Raw genomic sequence first — 18,976 nt, 5'->3', positions numbered from 1 at the left:
AAGTCTGTCATTTAGAATAGAAGGAGAGATAAAGGTCTTTCCAAACGAACAAAAACTGAAGGAATTCAACACCACTGAACCAGCCCTACAAGAGATACTAAGGGGGATCCTGTGAGGCAATGTCCAGAGGCATCGCTACAAGCATGAAACCTACAGACATTGCAATGACTCTAAACCCATATCTTTCTATAATAATACTGAATGTAAATGGACTAAATGCGCCAACCAAAAGACATAGGGTATTAGAATGGATAAAAAAACAAGACCCATCTATTTGCTGTCTACAAGAGACTCATTTTAGACCTGAGGACACCTTCAGATTGAAAGTGAGGGGATGGAGAACTATCTATCATGCAACTGGAAGTCAGAAGAAAGCTGGAGTAGCCATACTTATATCAAACTAGACGTTAAATTAAAAGTTGTAACAAGAGATGAAGAAAGGCATTATATAATAATTACAGGGTCTATCCATCAGGAAGAACCAACAATTATAAATGTCTATGTGCTGAATATGGGAGCCCCCAAATATATAAAACAATTACTCACAAACATAAGCAACCTTATTGACAAGAATGTGGTCATTGCAGGGGACTTTAATACCCCACTTACAACAATGGATAGATCATCTAGACACATGGTCAATAACCAAGGGCCCTGAATGATACATTGGATCAGATGGACTTGACAGATATATTTAAAACTCTGCATCCCAAAGCAACAGAATATACTTTCTTCTCGAGTGCACATGGAACATTCTCCAGCATAGATCACAAACTGGGTCACAAAACAGCCTTTCATAAGTATACAAGAATTGAGATCATACCATACATATTTTCGGACCACAATGCTATGAAGCTTGAAATCACCACAGGAAAAATTCTGGAAAACTTCCAAAAGCATGGAGGTTAAAGAACACCTTACTAAAGAATGAATGGGTCAACCAGGCAATTAGAGAAGAAATTAAAAAATATATGGAAACAAACGAAAATGAAAATACAACAGTCCAAATGCTTTGGATTGCAGCGAAGGCAGTCCTGAGAGGAAAATACATTGCAATCCAGGCCTATCTCAAGAAACAAGAAAAATCCCAAATACAAAATCTAACAGCACACTTAAAGGAAATAGAAGCAGAACAGCAAAGACACTCTAAACCCAGCAAAAGAAGAGAAATAATAAAGATCAGAGCAGAAATAAACAATATAGAATCTAAAAAAACTGTAGAGCAGATCAACGAAATTAAGTGTTGGCTTTTTGAAAAAATAAACAAAATTGATAAACCTCTAGCCAGGCTTCTTGAAAAGGAAAGGGAGATGACCCAAGTAGATAAAATCATGAATGAAGATGGAATGATTACAACTTATCGCTCAGAAACACAAGCAATTATCAAGGAATACTATGAAAAATTATATGCCAACAAACTGGACAACCTGGAAGAAATGGACAAATTCCTAAACACCCACACACTTTCAAATCTCAATCAGGAGGAAATAGAAAGCTTGAACAGACCCATAACCAGTGAAGAAATTGAATCAGTTATCAATAATCTCCAAACAAATAAGAGTCCAGGACCAGATGGCTTCCCAAGGGAGTTCTACCAGACGTTTAAAGCAGAGATAATACCTCTACTTCTCAAGCTATTCCAAAAAATAGAAAGGGAAGGAGAACTTCCGGACTCATTCTATGAAGCCAGTATTACTTTGATTCCTAAACCAGAAAGAGACCCAGTAAAAAAAGAGAACTACAGGCCAATATCCCTGATGAATATGGGTGCAAAAATTCTCAAGATACTAGCAAATCCAATTCAACAGCATATAAAAAGAATTATTCACCATGATCAAGTGGGATTCATTCCTGGGCTGCAGGGCTGGTTCAACATTCACAAATCAATCAACGTGATACATCACATTAATAAAAGAAAAGATAAGAACCATAGTATCCTGTCAATTGATGCAGAAAAAGCATTTGACAAAATTCAGTATCTTTTCTTTCTTTTATAAATTTTTTTTAACGTTTATTTATTTTTGAGAGAGACAAAGCATGAACGGGGGAGGGTCAGAGAGGGGAGACACAGAATCTGAGACAGGCTCCAGGCTCTGGGCTGTCAGCACAGAGCCCGACGGGGGTTCGAACTCACGGACCGCGAGATCATGACCTGAGCCGAAGTCAGCCGCTTAACCGACGGAGCCACCCAGGTGCCCCTCAGCATCCTTTCTTAATAAAAACCCTCGAGAAAGTCGGGATAGAAGGATTATACTTAAACATCATAAAAGCCATTTATGAAGAGCCCACATCTAACATCATCCTCAATGGGGAAAAACTGAGAGCTTTTTCCCTGAGATCAGGAACACGGCAGGGATGTCCACTCTCACCACTGTTGTTTTAACATAGTGTTGGAAGTGCTAGCATCAGCAGACAACAAAAGGAAATCAAAGGCATCAAAACTGGCAAAGATGAAGTTAAGCTTTCACTTTTTGCAGATGACATGATATTATACATGGAAAATCCAATAGACTCCACCAAAAGTCTGCTAGAACTGATACACGAATTCAGCAAAGTCGCAGGATACAAAATCAATGTACAGAAATCAGTTGCATTCTTATACACGAATAATGAAGCAACAGAAAGACAAAGAAACTGATCCCATTCACAACTGCACCAAGAAGCATAAAATACCTAGGAATAAATCTAACCAAAGATGTAAAAGATCTGTATGCTGAAAACTACAGAAAGCTTATGAAGGAAATTGAAGATATAAAGAAATGGAAAAATATTTCATGCTCATGGGTTGGAAGAATAAATATTGTCAAAATGTCAATACTACCCAAAGCTATCTACACATTCAATGCAATTCCAATCAAAATTGCACCAGCATTCTTCTCGAAGCTAGAACAAGCAATCTTAAAATTCATATGGAACCACAAAAGGCCCCGAATAACCAAAGTAATTTTGAAGAAGAAGACCAAAGCAGGAGGCATCACAATCCCAGACTTTAGCCTCTACTACAAAGCTGTCATCATCAAGACAGCATGGTATTGGCACAAAACAGACCCATAGACCAATAGAATAGAATAGAAACCCCAGAACTAGACCCACAAACGTATGGCCTACTAATCTTTGACAAAGCAGGAAAGAACATCCAATGGAAAAAAGGCAGTTTCTTTAACAATTGATGCTGGGAGAACTGGACAGCAACATGCAGAAGGTTGAAACTAGACCACTTTCTCACACCATTCACAAAAATAAACTCAAAATGGATAAAGGACCTGAATGTGAGACAGGAAACCATCAAAACCCTAGAGGAGAAAGAAGGAAAAGACTTCTCTGACCTCAGCCATTGCAATTTCTTACTTGACATATCCCCAAACGCAAGGGAATTAAAAGCAAAAACGAACTACTGGGACCTCATGAAGATAAAAAGCTTCTGCACAGCAAAGGAAACAATCAACAAAACTAAAAGGCAACCAGCAGAATGGGAAAAGATATTTGCAAATGACATATGGGACCAAGGGCTAGTATCCAAAATCTGTAAAGAGCTCACCGAACTCCACACCCGAAAAAAAATTTCCCAGTGAAGAAATGGACAGAAAACATGAATAGACACTTCTCTAAAGAAGACATCCGGATGGCCAACAGGCACATGAAAAGATGCTCAACGTTGCTCCTCATCAGGGAAATACAAAACAAAACCACACTCAGATATCACCTCACACCAGTCACAGTGGCCAAAATGAAAATCAGGACACTATAGATGCTGGAAAAGATGTGGAGAAATGGGAACCCTCTTGCTCTGTTGGTTGGAATGCAAACTGGTGCAGCCGCTCTGGAGAACAGTGTTGAGGTTCCTCAGAAAATTAAAAATAGACCTACCCTATGACCCAGCAGTAGCATTGATAGGAATTTACCCAAGGGATACAGGAGTACTGATGCATAGGGGCACTTGTACCCCAATGTTTCTAGCAGCACTGTCAACAATAGCCAAATTATGGAAAGAGCCTAAATGTCCATCAACTGATGAATGGATAAATTGTGGTTTATATACACAATGGAGTACTACGTGGCAATGAGAAAGTATGAAACATGGCCCTTTGTAGCAACATGGATGGAATTGGAGAGAGTGATGCTAAGTGGAATAACCATACAGAGAAAGACAGATACCATAGGTTTTCACTCTTATGTGGATCCTGAGAAACTTAACAGAAACCCATGAAGGAGGGGAAGGGGAAAAAAAAAGAGGTTAGAGTGGAAGAGAGCCAAAGCATAAGAGACTCTTAAAAACTGAGAACAAACTGAGGGTTGATGGGGCGGGTGGGAGGGAGGGGAGGGTGGGTGATGGGTATTGAAGAGGGCATCTTTTGGGATGAGCACTGGGTGATGTATGGAAACCAATTTGACAATAAATCTCATATATTAAATAAATAAATAAATAAATAAACTTGATACAAAAAATAATAAAGTCATCAAAAAGATCACGGAATTAATAATATTACCTCACCACCACCACCATTACAACCCCCATCAAAAACTTAAAATGAAAAAAACAGAAAATAATGAAACATGAATCTGTCTCTCACGGGTAGAGATTTTTTTAAATGGATTTTAATTTAAAACAAGTGGTTATTTAAAAAAGACCATTTAGAAATCTTGGAATAAAAATATATTTATTGAAATATCAAAAAAATAAAATAAAAGGAAAAAACTTTCACAGACAGGAAAAGCATAAAGACAGAAGGGAAGAACAAAAAGAAGTTATATGAACCATAGATTTTGTTCATATCCAAGTATCCGTGTGTTGCCTAAAATTTCCTGAATACCAGGAAATAAAAATAAAGAACAAAAATTGTTTTTTTTTCAAAGATAGATGAAACAGTTACCTGTTTAATAAGCAGCTTCCATATGGGCTGGATTTCTACCTCAATGGCATTGGGCCCACACACTAATCTTCTGTAAGAAAGTGATCACCAATTAAGTGCCAAATCTAAAACCTCATTGAAAGGGTGGGTGATGGGTATTGAAGAGGGCATCTTTTGGGATGAGCACTGGGTGTTTTATGGAAATCAGTCTGACAATAAATTTCATATTTAAAAAAAATTAAAAAATAAAAATAAATAAAAATAAAACCACATTGATAAGTGAGTACAACCAGACTAGGCAAAAGTCACTTCTCTACCTTTAAGGCTCTTTGTGCCTTTAATCAAACAATTAATGTGCACATCCTAAAATACTAACATAGTTTTAAAATGAAAGTGCATGATGGACAAAGTTGTTTTTCTAGTTAAAAATATATCTTAATGCAACTCAAGAATCAAAATGCAGTTAGAAAGGCATGTTATTTTTTAAAGAATTCAATCACATTCTGAGAACACCTAACAAGACACAGATATGACGATGTTTCTAGAATTCTTAGGCATTCTAGATTGCTCTTGATGTTCGAGATCATATATATCTTACCTTGGTCTCTTCAGCACCTAGGACAGGCCCTTAGTATATGAAAATAAACACATGAATGAATGAGCTAACAAACTAGAAGATGATATATGGTCTTCACATCTAACACTTTGTTAATCCACACATGAGTACATTCCAGTAAGAGGCCCTCATGTTTGTACAGCATCTGACAATCTACAGCGTTCTCACACAAGATTCTCTCGTTTGTCACAACGGTCTAAAGGAAAGGGCTAATATCTCCCATTTTGCCAATGGGAAAAACTATTCATTTTGTGTGTTCTGCCAAAGGTACCCATATCTAGTATTAATTGTGACAATGCAACTCTTAGCCTTTTATACGTATTATCTCCTGTAATCATCACATTACCTCTACGAGGTTTCATATTATCATTTTTATTATAAAGGAAAGTGAAGTTCAGATAAACTCAGTAACTCCCCCAGAGCCACAGAGCAGGAAAGAAGCGGATCCAGGTGTCACAACGTGGGCTCCACGACTCCACCTCACACTCCGTGAGCACTGATGGTGCAATGTGCATGACATGTCCTGAATCTAAGGTGTAACAGAGCTCAGCCCAAGTTTGTCTGATTTCCAAGCCACGCCTTTCCTACTGCAATGATTTGCATGGATCCCAGAGGACGCAAACCAGGGTCTTCTGACTCCATGTGTGAAAACACTGAGGTGCAGAGATGCTGGGAGACAGGTCAAACAGCGTGTGCTGCTGGGTTTGCTGCCTGTTACTCAAGATTCCTTTCCTCTGGTACTCACAGGCATGCCCTTTTTTCCCAGTCAGGTGACAGATGTTGAGAATTAAGTTCGGCCCTGATGTATACCCAAGCTGACAGGGAACATCTCTTCCAAGCTCCACATTCAGTGATGTCACGTTGGTGGCTTGAAATCAGCAATAGCGGTTGTTTTTCCCACGATAGAATTTGGCAGACTCTCCCCATCCAAGCTTTTCTTCTTCCAGAGAGCTGGGTTACCAACAGGGTGACTGGTCTGGGGCCCACGTTAAGAGCTGTCTTGACCACCAGACATTTCTCCTACTTCAGTAGGGTAAACAAAGGAGGCAGGAGCAGGGCCTTAAGTGAAAAGAAAATGAGGAGGTGCACAACTTAAAGACTGTCCTTATAAGATTATTGGATGGATGGGGGTAAGGTAGGTGTGGTTTTCCCTGTTTCTGTGAGATAAGAGAATTGCCTCAAGTCCCTGTGGACATATCTACGACAGGCAGTGAGAGAGAAAGTGGCATCCAGTTCATGAATAAGTGAAGATAGGAGCGGTGAAGCTCCTGGAATATTTTTCTTCCCAAGGCCTTCTGAAAATTTCTCTTCAGGATGTTGTCTCTCCTGATGTTCTGATTTGCTTTTTTGCTACCAAAAAGGTGACCACATAAATGTGTCCATTTTCCCTCTTTGCCTGGTTTCTGGGAATCCTGAAGAGAAAGTTGTATTTAGACTTTGTGGCTTTTTGTCATCGAGGAGTTCTCAGTATCCTCCTTCATTTCTCATGTTGCATCCTTGCTTTTCATGAAGGCAAACTCATCTCCAGTTAGGAATTTAATCAGATATCACTCAATCAATCAATCGCATTTGAGTTTTGAAAAAAAAAAAATCCCTAGTCTTACATTAAAAAAAAAAAAAAGCCCTAGTCTTACATTAAAAAATGATGGGAAAAAATAATACAATAAAAAATAATAAATAAAAAATGATGGGGGTAGGGGGAGGAGATCTTCACATTCTATTCACTCTCTTTACTGTCCCCCTAGAAAAACCCATGAGTAAAACCTGCCTGTGTATTTGAAAGTAGATTATTTCCTCTATCCTTCGCATTTGGGAAACTAAACTCTTTGTCTTGCTCATTACATTGTCAAGTTCTTTACGGTGTGGACCAGCTTTAAATTTAATTATTTGTGATATTTAGTAAAGTTTGGCACTTGCTAAGGACAAATGTGAAGGGCAATCCTTCCTGTAGAAATGGTGTCCTAGGAGAAGTAAACTTGCGTTAATCAACTACACCTCCTAACTTAGCTCAATCCTTCACGTGTCTGGTGCTTAATGCTATGAAACCAGTACGCTCTTAATGACTCTGACAACATTTTGTGTTTCAACGTAATCAGCATTACATCTGAAATCTTATACAGTGATACTATCTCTAAGGCGTTTTGCAAACATTGTCAGAATCTGGATGAGGCCTTGTTCATTTTTTCGTCATTTTTCATTCAGCAGGAGAAAAGTTTAAAAACAACAGATCGGTAATTCTCAGAGTTGGTGCGCATATGAATCGTTGGAGGGGGGGTTTGCTTAAAATGCAGTTTCTGCTCTCACCGCTACCCTTAGTTCCTACTTACTAAATGAAAATTATGAGGGTGGAGCCCAAGAACCTGTATTTTATGTACCAGAATGCTTCTTAGCTGGAGAATTTGTGTTTCTGATAGACTGTGAGGAAGGTCGGGCAGGATAGGTCCTGAAAATGGGCAAGAAATGAAGGTAATTATTAGGATTCTGGGGAAGTCTTGCAATCGTTTACTTTCAGACTCACCAGCATTCACTATTTCAAATTACAGATGAGGGAAGCCGAGACTCAAAATCGCTATGGGTTAATAAGTAGCATAAGCATTTTTATGGTACTACTATACTATTATGTCCTAATCTCTGTGCATTTATAGATATCATTCTCACAATTGTACCACTATTCTTTCCCAATAGTCAGTGAATGTCTCTGGGGTAGTGAGTAAGCCTTATTTATCCTTAGATCTTTAGTGCTTGCAAAGTGCTTAGCATAGTAAAGGCATTCGGTCAGTAGATTAATGAATGCATTCATGTATTCATTCATTCCACAAATAACTGTTGAGCGTCCACCATGAATCAGGCACTGTTCTAGGTGTTAAGAATGACACAACTACCTGAGCAAACAAAATCTTCATCTCCAGGCTGTTTCTTCATAGGAAAATTAATCATAATATTGTCTTTCTGCCTCTCCAAGGATTTAGAGGATGACAAATCAGAAGTCTAGGAAATGACTCAAGGCTTTTTAAGGAAAGAATGAAAACAACAACACAGACGAGACTGTTTTACAATCCTGAAAGAAAAGATCAAATATTTGCCTGCACTGTTCTTTTGGGCTCTTCTTTTTAATAAGTTTGTGATGAAAACAACTTAAAATTTGTCTCTGTTGCTGGTAAATAAACTGGAATTAAATGAAGCTGGTGAAGCATTATGCCTATAGCTCACTGATCATAAGCCATTTGATATTTCAATTTCTGCCGGCCAAGTTTACTCTCAGGAAGTATCACAAACCCTACCTGACCTCTTGCTCTTCACTGGTCAGGCCCAGTCCAAACGTGTGGTGGATATCATAGCAGGAGTTGCTGTCTTCCAGCAGCCTAGGGTGTGGTCAGGACAAGAAGCATACCTTAGTTCGTGGCACCCAACAATTCCGGTTCCTCCCTTATATCCTGATGAATGCTGAGAAAAAGACTTACCCGACTTTCTGAAACCTCTTCTCCAAGTAGTCCCAAACATACCTGATTTTCCGCACTTGGATATATCGCAGCTGCAATTACAAATGTGATAGAACAGATGTCATTCACCAAGTAAAGCCTGTCAGGGGAGGTGAGGGCTTCTTGGTAGGGGTCCCCACGCAGCTCTCACTTGCCTTGATTCATTGTTGTAATTCCCAGCCCAGCAGCCTCACTTGCTTTGACACACTGTTGTAATTCCCAGCCCAGCAGCATGACATTCAGAACTTTCCTCCAATAAACATTTGCAGTATTCTTTTTTTAGCAAAGACATGCCATAACATTGCGCTCAAAATTGCTTACTTTTAATTCTGGCTTCAATACCGCATGGTTAATGACAGAGTGGCGGTCAGCCACCAGGGGTTCTTCTGGGTTCTTTCTTATAAGAAACTTCAGTGTAGCTAAGTAGAGGCATATAACCTTCTTCCTCGTATATCTTTGGAATTCATCCTAGAGAAATCAATCCAGCCCATGAAATTCTCAAATATTATTTATTCAATAAGTCACTCAATCAACCAAATACCTACCTAGACCAGAGATTCTCAAAGTTTGGGCTACAGACAAGAGGATTAGCATTAGCTTGAAACTTGCTAAAAATGCAAATTCTCAGGCCTACCATAAGCCTACTAAATCAAAATTCTGGGGTGAGGTCAGCAGTCTGTTTTAAGGAGCCCTCCAACTAATTTGAGAACCACTGTGCTAGAGAATAAAAAGACATACTTCACAGGAAAGTTTTTTTATGAAGAAAACAGCTTCTGGCTATCTTATGACATTTAAGGGTTTAAAATATCTACTTCCCCTCAAAATTTGTATTCTAAAAAAACTGAAAAATATCTAAAAATACATCCTTCCTGTGTTATGTCTATAAGAGTTGTAATACCAACAGCCACTACTCATGTAATGGCTAAGGAAACTGAAAATTAGCCTGACATAGTAGTCACTTCCCCAGAGTGACATGGAGGAAATGTCCTTCCTTCCTGAGTCAAAGTAAGAGAGGGCAAGTAAGTTCCAGGATACTATTGCCATCTCCTACTTGGGGACAAGAAAACTCTTAAGCAAAGAAAGATCTCTGGAACACCAGCCAGCCATTGGTGGCACCACCAATGCAATGCTGAAGGGCACGTACCGTTGTTCTTAGCAAAACAGTGTCTGCTTCTTGCAAAGGGCATGGGTTGCAATTAGCCCACACTCTCCACTGGGGCTTCCAGTAGAACACCAGCAGAAGAACCCCACACGTCAGCATGGTTGTTATAAGGCATAGGGCTCTGCGTAGATTCTGGGTCCGGTAACCAAACACCTCCTGGAGAGTAAAGAAAACATGACTCTATTTTTCTTTTTTTACATAAACACATCATTTTGTTCCAAGAAACACAAGCTTTAGATGCAGGGGTGTTAGATGGGAGACAGATCTGGTTTCGGCTGGTTGAAACAGATCGATTGTCACAGCTGTCAGCTGATACAATTAAAAAAAAAAAAAAAGACCCATTTGGCTACCCTGGCATATGGAGCTAAAACAGACGGGCAGACCAAAGAATGGGCAGACTTATTTGGTTCTAGTTTTAAGAGTCACCCCATGATTTGTACCAGATTCACTTTTTTTAGGTATAAAGTTTAAAAATATATTAATGTAAATTTACTGGTGGAAGGTGATACAAATGGTGGGATGATATAAATTAAGAGATTATCTGTGAACATGAAAGATTTTCAAAAGACAGCTTATAGGAATTTACCCTGATGGTAACATGCTGAAAAATTTCTACTTTTAGTAGTAGGGGAGTTGATAATATCATGAAATGAATAAAGACTTTGAGACGCGGTTTTAGAAGGAAACAGTCGAAAACAATATATACCTTTATTTCAAACAAATTTCTAATTTCTCTCTTCCACAAAGAACTGTCACAGCATTTGTTTTTAAATTTCAAAAACTTGATTTTTAGTGTACTTGGGAGACCCAGAAGAATGTTGATTATGAATGACATTATTACTATACTATTATTTTAACCTCTGCTGTTTTGTGTGTGTGTTTGTGTGTGTTTCTAAGACTCTGACTTCCATGTCCACATCACAGAGATGTAATGTTAATAAATGGGTTTTTACTGAGTTTCTATAGCATTTTTAATGAGGAAATCTTCTGGAATTTTATGCCAGTTTAGATCATGTTATAACAAATCTCTTGGCTTAATATTTGGAATAGTTATCATCTTCAGTGATCATTTTCATTAATTTTTTCTAGTAAAGAACTCTGGTAAATGAAGATTTTAATAACATTTGTTGAAAGTAATCTTTAAACATGATGGAAAGGTCACAGGTAGCAAAGATGTTTGAGTCACTGCTCTACTTGGGTATTAGCTATGTGACCTTAGGTAAATCATATTGTAAGGGTTAAATTGTAGTGTAGGGCTAACAGGAAGCTTGAAAAATAACAGCTTTGTTCTGACACTGAAGGTGAAGGGATAACAGCCTTGCTTTACTCTTGTAAATCACATTTCATACTCTTGTAAATCAGGCTTTACCAATGAAGGAAAACAAAAGCTCAAAGAAAGCATCAGAGGCAAGGTCAAGGAGATCCACTGGTTGCAACTTAGTGGCAGAAAGTTTAAAATAATCACCTCATTTGGCAACTGTTTCTAACTCATCTGGGAACTGTTTCTCCGTTCTGTTCCCAGGTAATGATAAAACGATGTGATCGGCTTTAAAAACTCTGTACCCCGGCTGTTCGAGGCCGCATTCTTATCAAGAGTGTTGGTCCCGATCAGTTGGCCTTGCCTCTCATTGTAATAGACTTTGTTGTGACTGTCACTGGTGCCCCTAGCATTCTGTTTCAGGTGTCATGTGGATGCAACATTTTGTGCATGGGCCGGAAAAGTTAAAGGTCTGAAACAGGGTTCTTTCCTCGGATTGCTCCACCAACACCTGGGAGGAAGCTCGGGATTGGGAGAGGTAAGGAATTCTTGGGGCGCACCATTTGAATGACTCAGGAGGGTCTGTCGGATGCACCTATAGACACAGAGTCAGGGATGCTACTGGGACACCGATGGACCCCATTTGATTTGGTTTTTGTCAAGAAAAATCCTATTTTCAGGTGACTGCCACTGCCTACTGGCCTTGAGATCTCAAACTGTGTTGTCTTCGTGTCTTGTTTTCTTCCTGTTGACTGTGCGTCCCTGTCAGTTTTGCCTATCTTTGTCATGGGTCAAAATCAGAGTACCCCCACCCCTCTGAGTCTCATTCTAACTCATTTCTAGGACTATAGGAGAGCTGCCTCAGTTTTCAGCCTCCACGTTAAGAAGCCAGTCCTTTGAACTCTGCGAGGTGGAATGGACCAACTTTCAGGTCGAATCGCCTCCACAGGGGACCTTTGACCTTACTTTGGTATATCATTTTCATGATATTGTCTCTTCTAGGCACGAAGACCACATTCGTGCCTAGAAAGACCTAGAAGACCACATTCGTGCCTCCACTGAGGCATGGAGGACCCTCATTGAAAACCCTCCAGATTGGTTAAAACTTCTTCCCCTTCCCCCTTGCCTCCTTAAAGTACAGGCTTTATCACTCAAAGGCTGCCCATTTGGAGCTCAGAATAAGAATCCTGATGGGACTAGGTGGCCGCCCCCTCTATCACCTGCACCAGAGGAAGAAGAAGAAACCACCCGCCGCCCTATAGTTCTCGCTCAAAGAATACAAGTCAAGATGCTTCAGATCAGTAGGGACACTCCCCTGAGCCCGTCTCACACCCGGTCAGGGACTCCCGGAATTCCACCACCCTCCCACTGCCCTGCCCCTTCTTCCAGGGCCACTCCTGCAGGGTGATGTCCGACCCTTTATGACTTATGTACTCTTCTCCACTAGCGACCTTTATAATCGGAAACTTCAAAACCCCTCATTCTCAGAGAAACCCCAAACATTAATTTCTCTTCTTGAAACTGTATTTGTGACCCATCAGCCAACGTGGGATGACTGCCAGCAGCTCTTGCAGGTTCTCTTCACCACTGAGGAAAGAGATAAGATCCATCATGAGGCCCAGAAATTAGTGATGGGGTCAAACGGGCAACCCACCGAGGATCCCGCTGTACTTGAGGAAGTTTTTCCCTCCTCACATCCTGAAATTGGGACTGAAACACTCCTCACGGTAGGCCATCATTGACCCTATTTCGCCAGACTCTACTGGGAGGTCTCCCAGCGGCCGCCCGCTGGCCCACAAACATGTCTAAGGTAACAGTAGTTCAGGGGGCCGAGGAAAGCCCCTCAGCCTTCTTAGAAAGGCTCATGGAGACGTACCGCACCTTACCCCTATTGACCTTGCCCCACTTGAAAATAGAAGGGCATTAAACCTGGCCTTTGTCTTACGAAGGCCCCAGACATTTGGAGAAGTTACAAAAATTAGATGGGTTTGAAGGAAAAAATTTATCTGAGTTAGTTGAAATAGCCCAAAAAGTTTTTAACAATAGGGATTCTCAGGAAGAAAGACAAAAAAATTGACTAGGGTGGTAGCGGCTGTCCTGGATGCCCGCGGGGAAGAGGACCCAGAACGTCTAAAGAATTCTGGTCTGGGCAAAAGAAGACACAGGGTTAAAGCGCCACTAGGAAAAAAACCAACGTGCATATTGCAAACAAGAGGGACACTGGAAAAAGGATTGCCCCAACTTAGCCCCACGCAAAACTCAGCCACTCCAGGTATCTGTAATGGGAGTTGATTCAGACTGACAGGGCCGCGGCTCGGTAGCCCACTTCTGAGCCGTTGGTTACTGTTAATATAGAGGGCCAACCTAAGACCTTCTTGGTGGACACTGGGGCAACCTTTTCAGTTCTAAAACAAGATCCTGGCCCCACCAGGCAAGGAGCAACCCTGGTGCAAGGAGCAACTGGGTTCCAGACTTGTAAATGGACCACTGAACGACAAGTAGATTTAGGCCATAAAACCGTTACACATTCTTTCCTAATCATGCCTGAATGCCCCTACCCTGGATTACTAGGTAGAGACCTACTACAGTTTGAAATTCACTGAAGGGGGTATGCATATTAAAGTTGGCCAGGATGGCCCAACAACAGTAATGGTGACTGTGCCACTTGGGGAAGAGGGCCTGCTCACTCCGGTGCCTGATAAAAATGTCCATGCAGTTGATCCCCTCCTTAAAAGCCTCTAGGCGGACTTCCCCCAGGTATGGGCCGAGGCCAATCCACCTGGGCTGGCGATTCATCAAGCTCCGATAATAGTGGAACTTAAGGCATCCGCACTTCTGGTAAGACTAAAACAGTATCCCATGTCCCGGGAGGCTAGGCGGGGAATCGTCATTCATATCAAGAGTTTGTGCCACTCTGGCATTTTGATCCCATGCAAGTCGCCATGGAACACTCCGCTTCTCCCTGTCTGGAAGCCTTACTCATCCGATTTCCGGCCAGTTCAGGACCTAACAGCAGTAAACGCCAGGGTAATGGACATTCATTCCACTGTACCCAACCCTTATACTCTCCTTAGTTTGCTTCCCCCTTCTCAGGTGTATTATACAGTTCTGGACTTAAAAGATGCCTTCTTTGCCATCCCGCTTGCCCCACAAAGCCAGCCACTATTTGCATTTGAATAGACTGATCCTGAAGAGGGAAAAGCCAAACAGCTCACTTGGACGCGACACCCCCCAGGGATCTAAAAATTCTCCTACTCTTTTTAATGAGGCCCTGCACCAGGATTTAGAGCCATTTCGAATATCCAACCCCCAGGTAACTCTACTGCCATATGTTGATGATATCTTGTTGGCGGCCCCTTCTCATTTAAAATGCTTGAGAGCCACCAAAGAACTCTTGAGTCTTCTGCAAAAACTGGGGTACCAGGTATCAGCCAGAAAAGCACAGATCTGTCATATTGCAGTGACATATTTAGGTCACAACCTTAAAAAAGGTAAGCACTATCTCGGTGAACAAAGAATTCGGGCTATATTCGATATTCCTCAGCCTAAAACTCGCAAACAAGTTCGCGAGTTCCTGGGGGCAGCAGGCTACTGCAGACTATGGATACCTGGCTTTGCTGAACTGGCAGCCCCTTTGTATGCCACTCTCAAGGGGTCTCCAGAGTCCTTCACATGGGGGGAGACTCAAACTAAAGCCTTCCAAGCCTTATGAGATGCTCTCATGACCCCACCAGCCTTGGCCCTGCCAGATCCCACCAAGCCATTCCATTTGTTTGTAGCCAAAAAAGGGGGTAGACAAGGGAGTTCTGACTCAGCGCCTGGGACCTTGGCCCCGACCGGTGGCCTATTTATCCAAACGGCTGGACCCAGTTGCTTCCGGGTGGCCCCCATGCATTTAACAAATTGCCGCCACCGCACTCCTAAAGACGCAGACAAACTAACCTTGGGGCAAGCATTGTCTGTCATGGGACCCCGTGAAGTGGAGGCTTTACTGCAGGCTCCCCCAGAGCGATGGTTGTCAAATGCTCGGATTACCCAATATCAAGCATTGCTACTCGACCAGCCCCAAATACGTTTTTGTGCCCCCACAGCCTTAAACCCAGCCACTTTGCTGCCCAAAGGACAATGTCCGCCTCTGCACTCTTGCCCAGAAACCTTGGCGATGATTCATCCCTCCGCTCTGATATTACGGATGTTCCCTTACAAGACCCTGATAGCATGTTTTCAGACGGCAGTAGTTCTGTGTTTCAAGTGCAAAGGCAGGCCGGCGCTGCAGTGACAACAGACCGCGAGACTTATGGCAACAGACCCTTCCCCCGGGAACTTCAGCCCAGGGCGCAGAGCTCATCGTGCTAACAAAAGCCCTAAAACTCAGAAGAAACAAGTCAGTTAATATTTATATGGACAGCCGCTATGCTTTTGCAACCGTGCATGTACACGGATCCATTTATTAAGAGCGCGGTCTCCTCATGGCGGAAGGCAAGGACATCAAAAATAAAGCTGAAATTTTAGATCTTCTAGCAGCCATCTGGGAACCTGCGAAGCTGGCAATCATTCACAGCCCGGGACATCAAAAAGGCGACTCCCTAGAAACAGTCGGAAACCTCCTGGCTGATGCAGCAGCTCAAGAAGCTGCCCTAACTAAAAGTAAAAGTGCCTTGGAGATACCGATCTTGACAGAGCCTTTGCTTCCACTGGAGCCCAGTTACACTCCTAAAGATTTGGAGTGGGTTTCAAGAAAAGGGGGAAGTATGATACCGGGACGAAAGTGGTTTCAGGATCCTGAAGGTAAGATACTCTTACCCACGGCAATCGGGCCGCGCATGGTGTGTCAACTCCACCAAGGGACTCATCTGGGAAAACCAAGATGGTGGAATTAGTGCGGAAAAATTTCAGGGTGCAAGGGCTGGGAAAAGAGATTGAAGAGATGGTTGAAAGGTGTGTAAGTTGCGCCCAAGTAAATCAGGGTGCAAGTAAGAAGGTTTCAGAAGCTAAAAGAGATAGAGGAACTGAACCAGGCTGGTTTTGGGAAGTAGATTTTACTGAAATTAAACCAGGGAAATACGGATATAAATACCTGCTTGTTTTTGTAGACACCTCCGGGTGGGTCAAGGCGTTCCCAGTTAAGAAATTATTAAATGAAATAATTCCTAGATTCGGGCTGCCTCTGAGCATAGGATCGGACAATGGCCCGGCCTTCACAGCGCAGGTGTCCCAGGGTCTAGCCCGGGCATTGGGAGTAAATTGGAAAATTACATTGTACGTATAGACCTCAGAGCCCAGCTCAAGTAGAAAGGATGAATCGGACCCTAAAAGAGACCTTAACCAAATTGTCCCTTGAGACAGGTGAAAATTGGGTTGATGTCCTGCCTTTTGCCCTTTTGCGAGCATGTACTCCATTTGTCAAGGGATTTTCCCCTTATGGAATTTTATTTGGCAGACCTCCACCTATCCTGCCGAAGCTAGGAGACGACGTAATGGAACAATTGGAACAGGACCATTTGCTGTCCTCGCTCATGGCCCTGCAACATGTACAAAAGGAAATAACCAGGGCCTTGAAAGAAGCCTTTGCTCATCCTCCTGTTCTTCCTCGCCCCTTTCAACCAGGAGACTTAGTCTGGGTCAAGAGGCACAAGCCTAAAACCCTGGAGCTGCACTGGAAAGGACTGCACACCATGATCCTGATATGCCCACGGCCGTGAAGGTAGATGGTGTCCGAACCTGGATTCATCACTCTCAGTTTAAGAAAAACTGCATAAAGGCGGGAACACCCCAGACTGATACGAAACCAGACAACAAAACAGCAATGGAAGGTCCAAAGGCACCCAGAGGATCCTTTAAAGCTAAGACTGATGGGGGCATAATAATTGTCTGGGTTTGTATAATGATAAGTGTGGGGGACTGTATGGAATTGCATCCCCTATCTTTTTGGCCATACCAATGGGAACTCAGGGACACTGTCACGGGGTAGGTGATAGCATCTAATACCTCTTCCACTGTGCCTTGTTTTTTGTTTGATTTCTGTGACTTGGTGGAGGACTCATGGGGGACTTTAATTACTAATTATAAACAGCCAATGGGCTCCGCTCCTCCGGTCCCCGAAAACTCCTATGTGGTTACCTATGGATGTGGACACAGGGATCAAGAACAAAAATTGTCTAACCTACCAGGGTTATACAGTTGCCTTGCAAATAGAAAGGTTGAATGTGAAGGAAAAGGCCAATACCATTTTGCAAAACGGGGTTGTGAAACGCTGGCTCCCTGGCTGGCAGGACAGGGCCATGACTGCTTAATCACCCACCTTAGAACTCCAGATCCCAAACGTAAGACTCAAGGAAAATGTAACCCAACAAAAATATGTTTAAAAAAGGCTTCTAGTTCCAGTAATTTTTCCTCTTCCTGGGACACTAGACACACTTGGGGGGGGGGGTCTCAGAATGTATGCTCCAGGAGTTGACAAGGGCATTTCCTTTACTATACAAAGTGTGAAAAGAAAAACTCCACCCAATTCGGTAGGGCCAAACAAGGACATGATTTTACACCCCCCGCTCTTTCCGACTGTCCCTTCCCAACCTTCCCTACGATCATGTGCCCCCACAAAGTCAGAATTACCAACAGGTCATATCCAGAACCCGTTCTCCCATGAGATGCATTGGTTAGATGCAGTAGATTCTATGTATGCTTGGCTACATTCATCTCACACCAAGATTGTACAATATTGTTGGCTGTGTTTAAACCCTAAACTCCCGTATTATGTGAGAGTGGCTACAAATGCCAGCATTGGACAAGACATAGACAAGCATGTCGTAAAATTGCTAAATCCAAGCATGACATTATGCCCTTGGGGTTCACGACCAATTTTAACCCTAGGAGACCTCCAAGGGCAGGGTTGGTGCATAGTGTCCCAAGAATATAATTGGCATACCTCCCTTTACAAAAACTCTTGTGCAGAAGTGTATATTCTAAGTAGATCAGATACTGATAGCCCCCCAAAATATAGCATACCAAGCCCTTACTGGAGCCTGGTTTGCTTGCTCATCAGGAATTACCTCCTGCATTGCAGCCACATACATTGGGGTTGGCACCCGAGAGATTTGTATCCTAGTTCATATTCTCCCACAAATATACCTATATAGCGAAGAAGCAGGTAGAGAAGAACATTTACTTCTGTTCAAAGGACATTCCAGGGTGAAAAGGGCAGCACCAGTCCTCATTCCACTCCTAGTGGGACTGGGAATTGTGGGATCCACAGCTATTGGAACTGCTGGACTCATTGTGGGGGACCAAAATTTCAAAACTATAAGTGAGCAAGTAGACCAAGACCTAGGCTACTTGGAAATTTCAATTTCTCGGCTGGAACATTAAGTAGACTCTTTAGCCAAGGTTGTATTACAAAACAGAAGAGGACTTGATTTACTCTTCATGAAGGAAGGGGGTCTCTGTGTGGCCCTCGGAGAAACCTGCTGTTTTTATGCCAATTCCGGAGTAATCTGAGACACTCTCGGTTTGGTCAGGGATAATCCTAGGACCAGGGAACATGCCAGGGAGGCCAGCAATAATTGGTATTGGAGTTTATTCTCTTGGCCCCCCTGGCTCACGTCACTGCTCACC

The 18,976-nt window shown here is 42.2% G+C and overlaps 1 protein-coding gene across 1 annotated transcript in view; it reads right to left on the bottom strand.

Annotated features, from left to right (window-relative positions):
- LOC102949408 (probable cation-transporting ATPase 13A5) overlaps window positions 1-18,976 on the bottom strand; it is a 114,773-nt gene that overhangs the window by 80,845 nt on the left and 14,952 nt on the right. Inside the window, exons 2-6 of the mRNA XM_042977113.1 lie at window positions 10,090-10,263; window positions 9,267-9,413; window positions 8,928-8,998; window positions 8,748-8,828; window positions 4,872-4,941 (exon numbers count right to left, since the gene is read on the bottom strand). Of these exons, the coding sequence (XP_042833047.1) occupies window positions 4,872-4,941; window positions 8,748-8,828; window positions 8,928-8,998; window positions 9,267-9,413; window positions 10,090-10,263 (543 nt within the window). The remainder of the gene's footprint in view (window positions 1-4,871; window positions 4,942-8,747; window positions 8,829-8,927; window positions 8,999-9,266; window positions 9,414-10,089; window positions 10,264-18,976) is intronic.

The sequence above is a fragment of the Panthera tigris genome (assembly GCF_018350195.1).
Source record: "Panthera tigris isolate Pti1 chromosome C2 unlocalized genomic scaffold, P.tigris_Pti1_mat1.1 chrC2_random_Un_scaffold_86, whole genome shotgun sequence".
Lineage (NCBI taxonomy): Eukaryota > Metazoa > Chordata > Mammalia > Carnivora > Felidae > Panthera > Panthera tigris.
The sequence above is the reverse complement of the archived record's forward strand: the minus strand, read 5'-3'. Positions and strand labels throughout refer to the sequence as shown.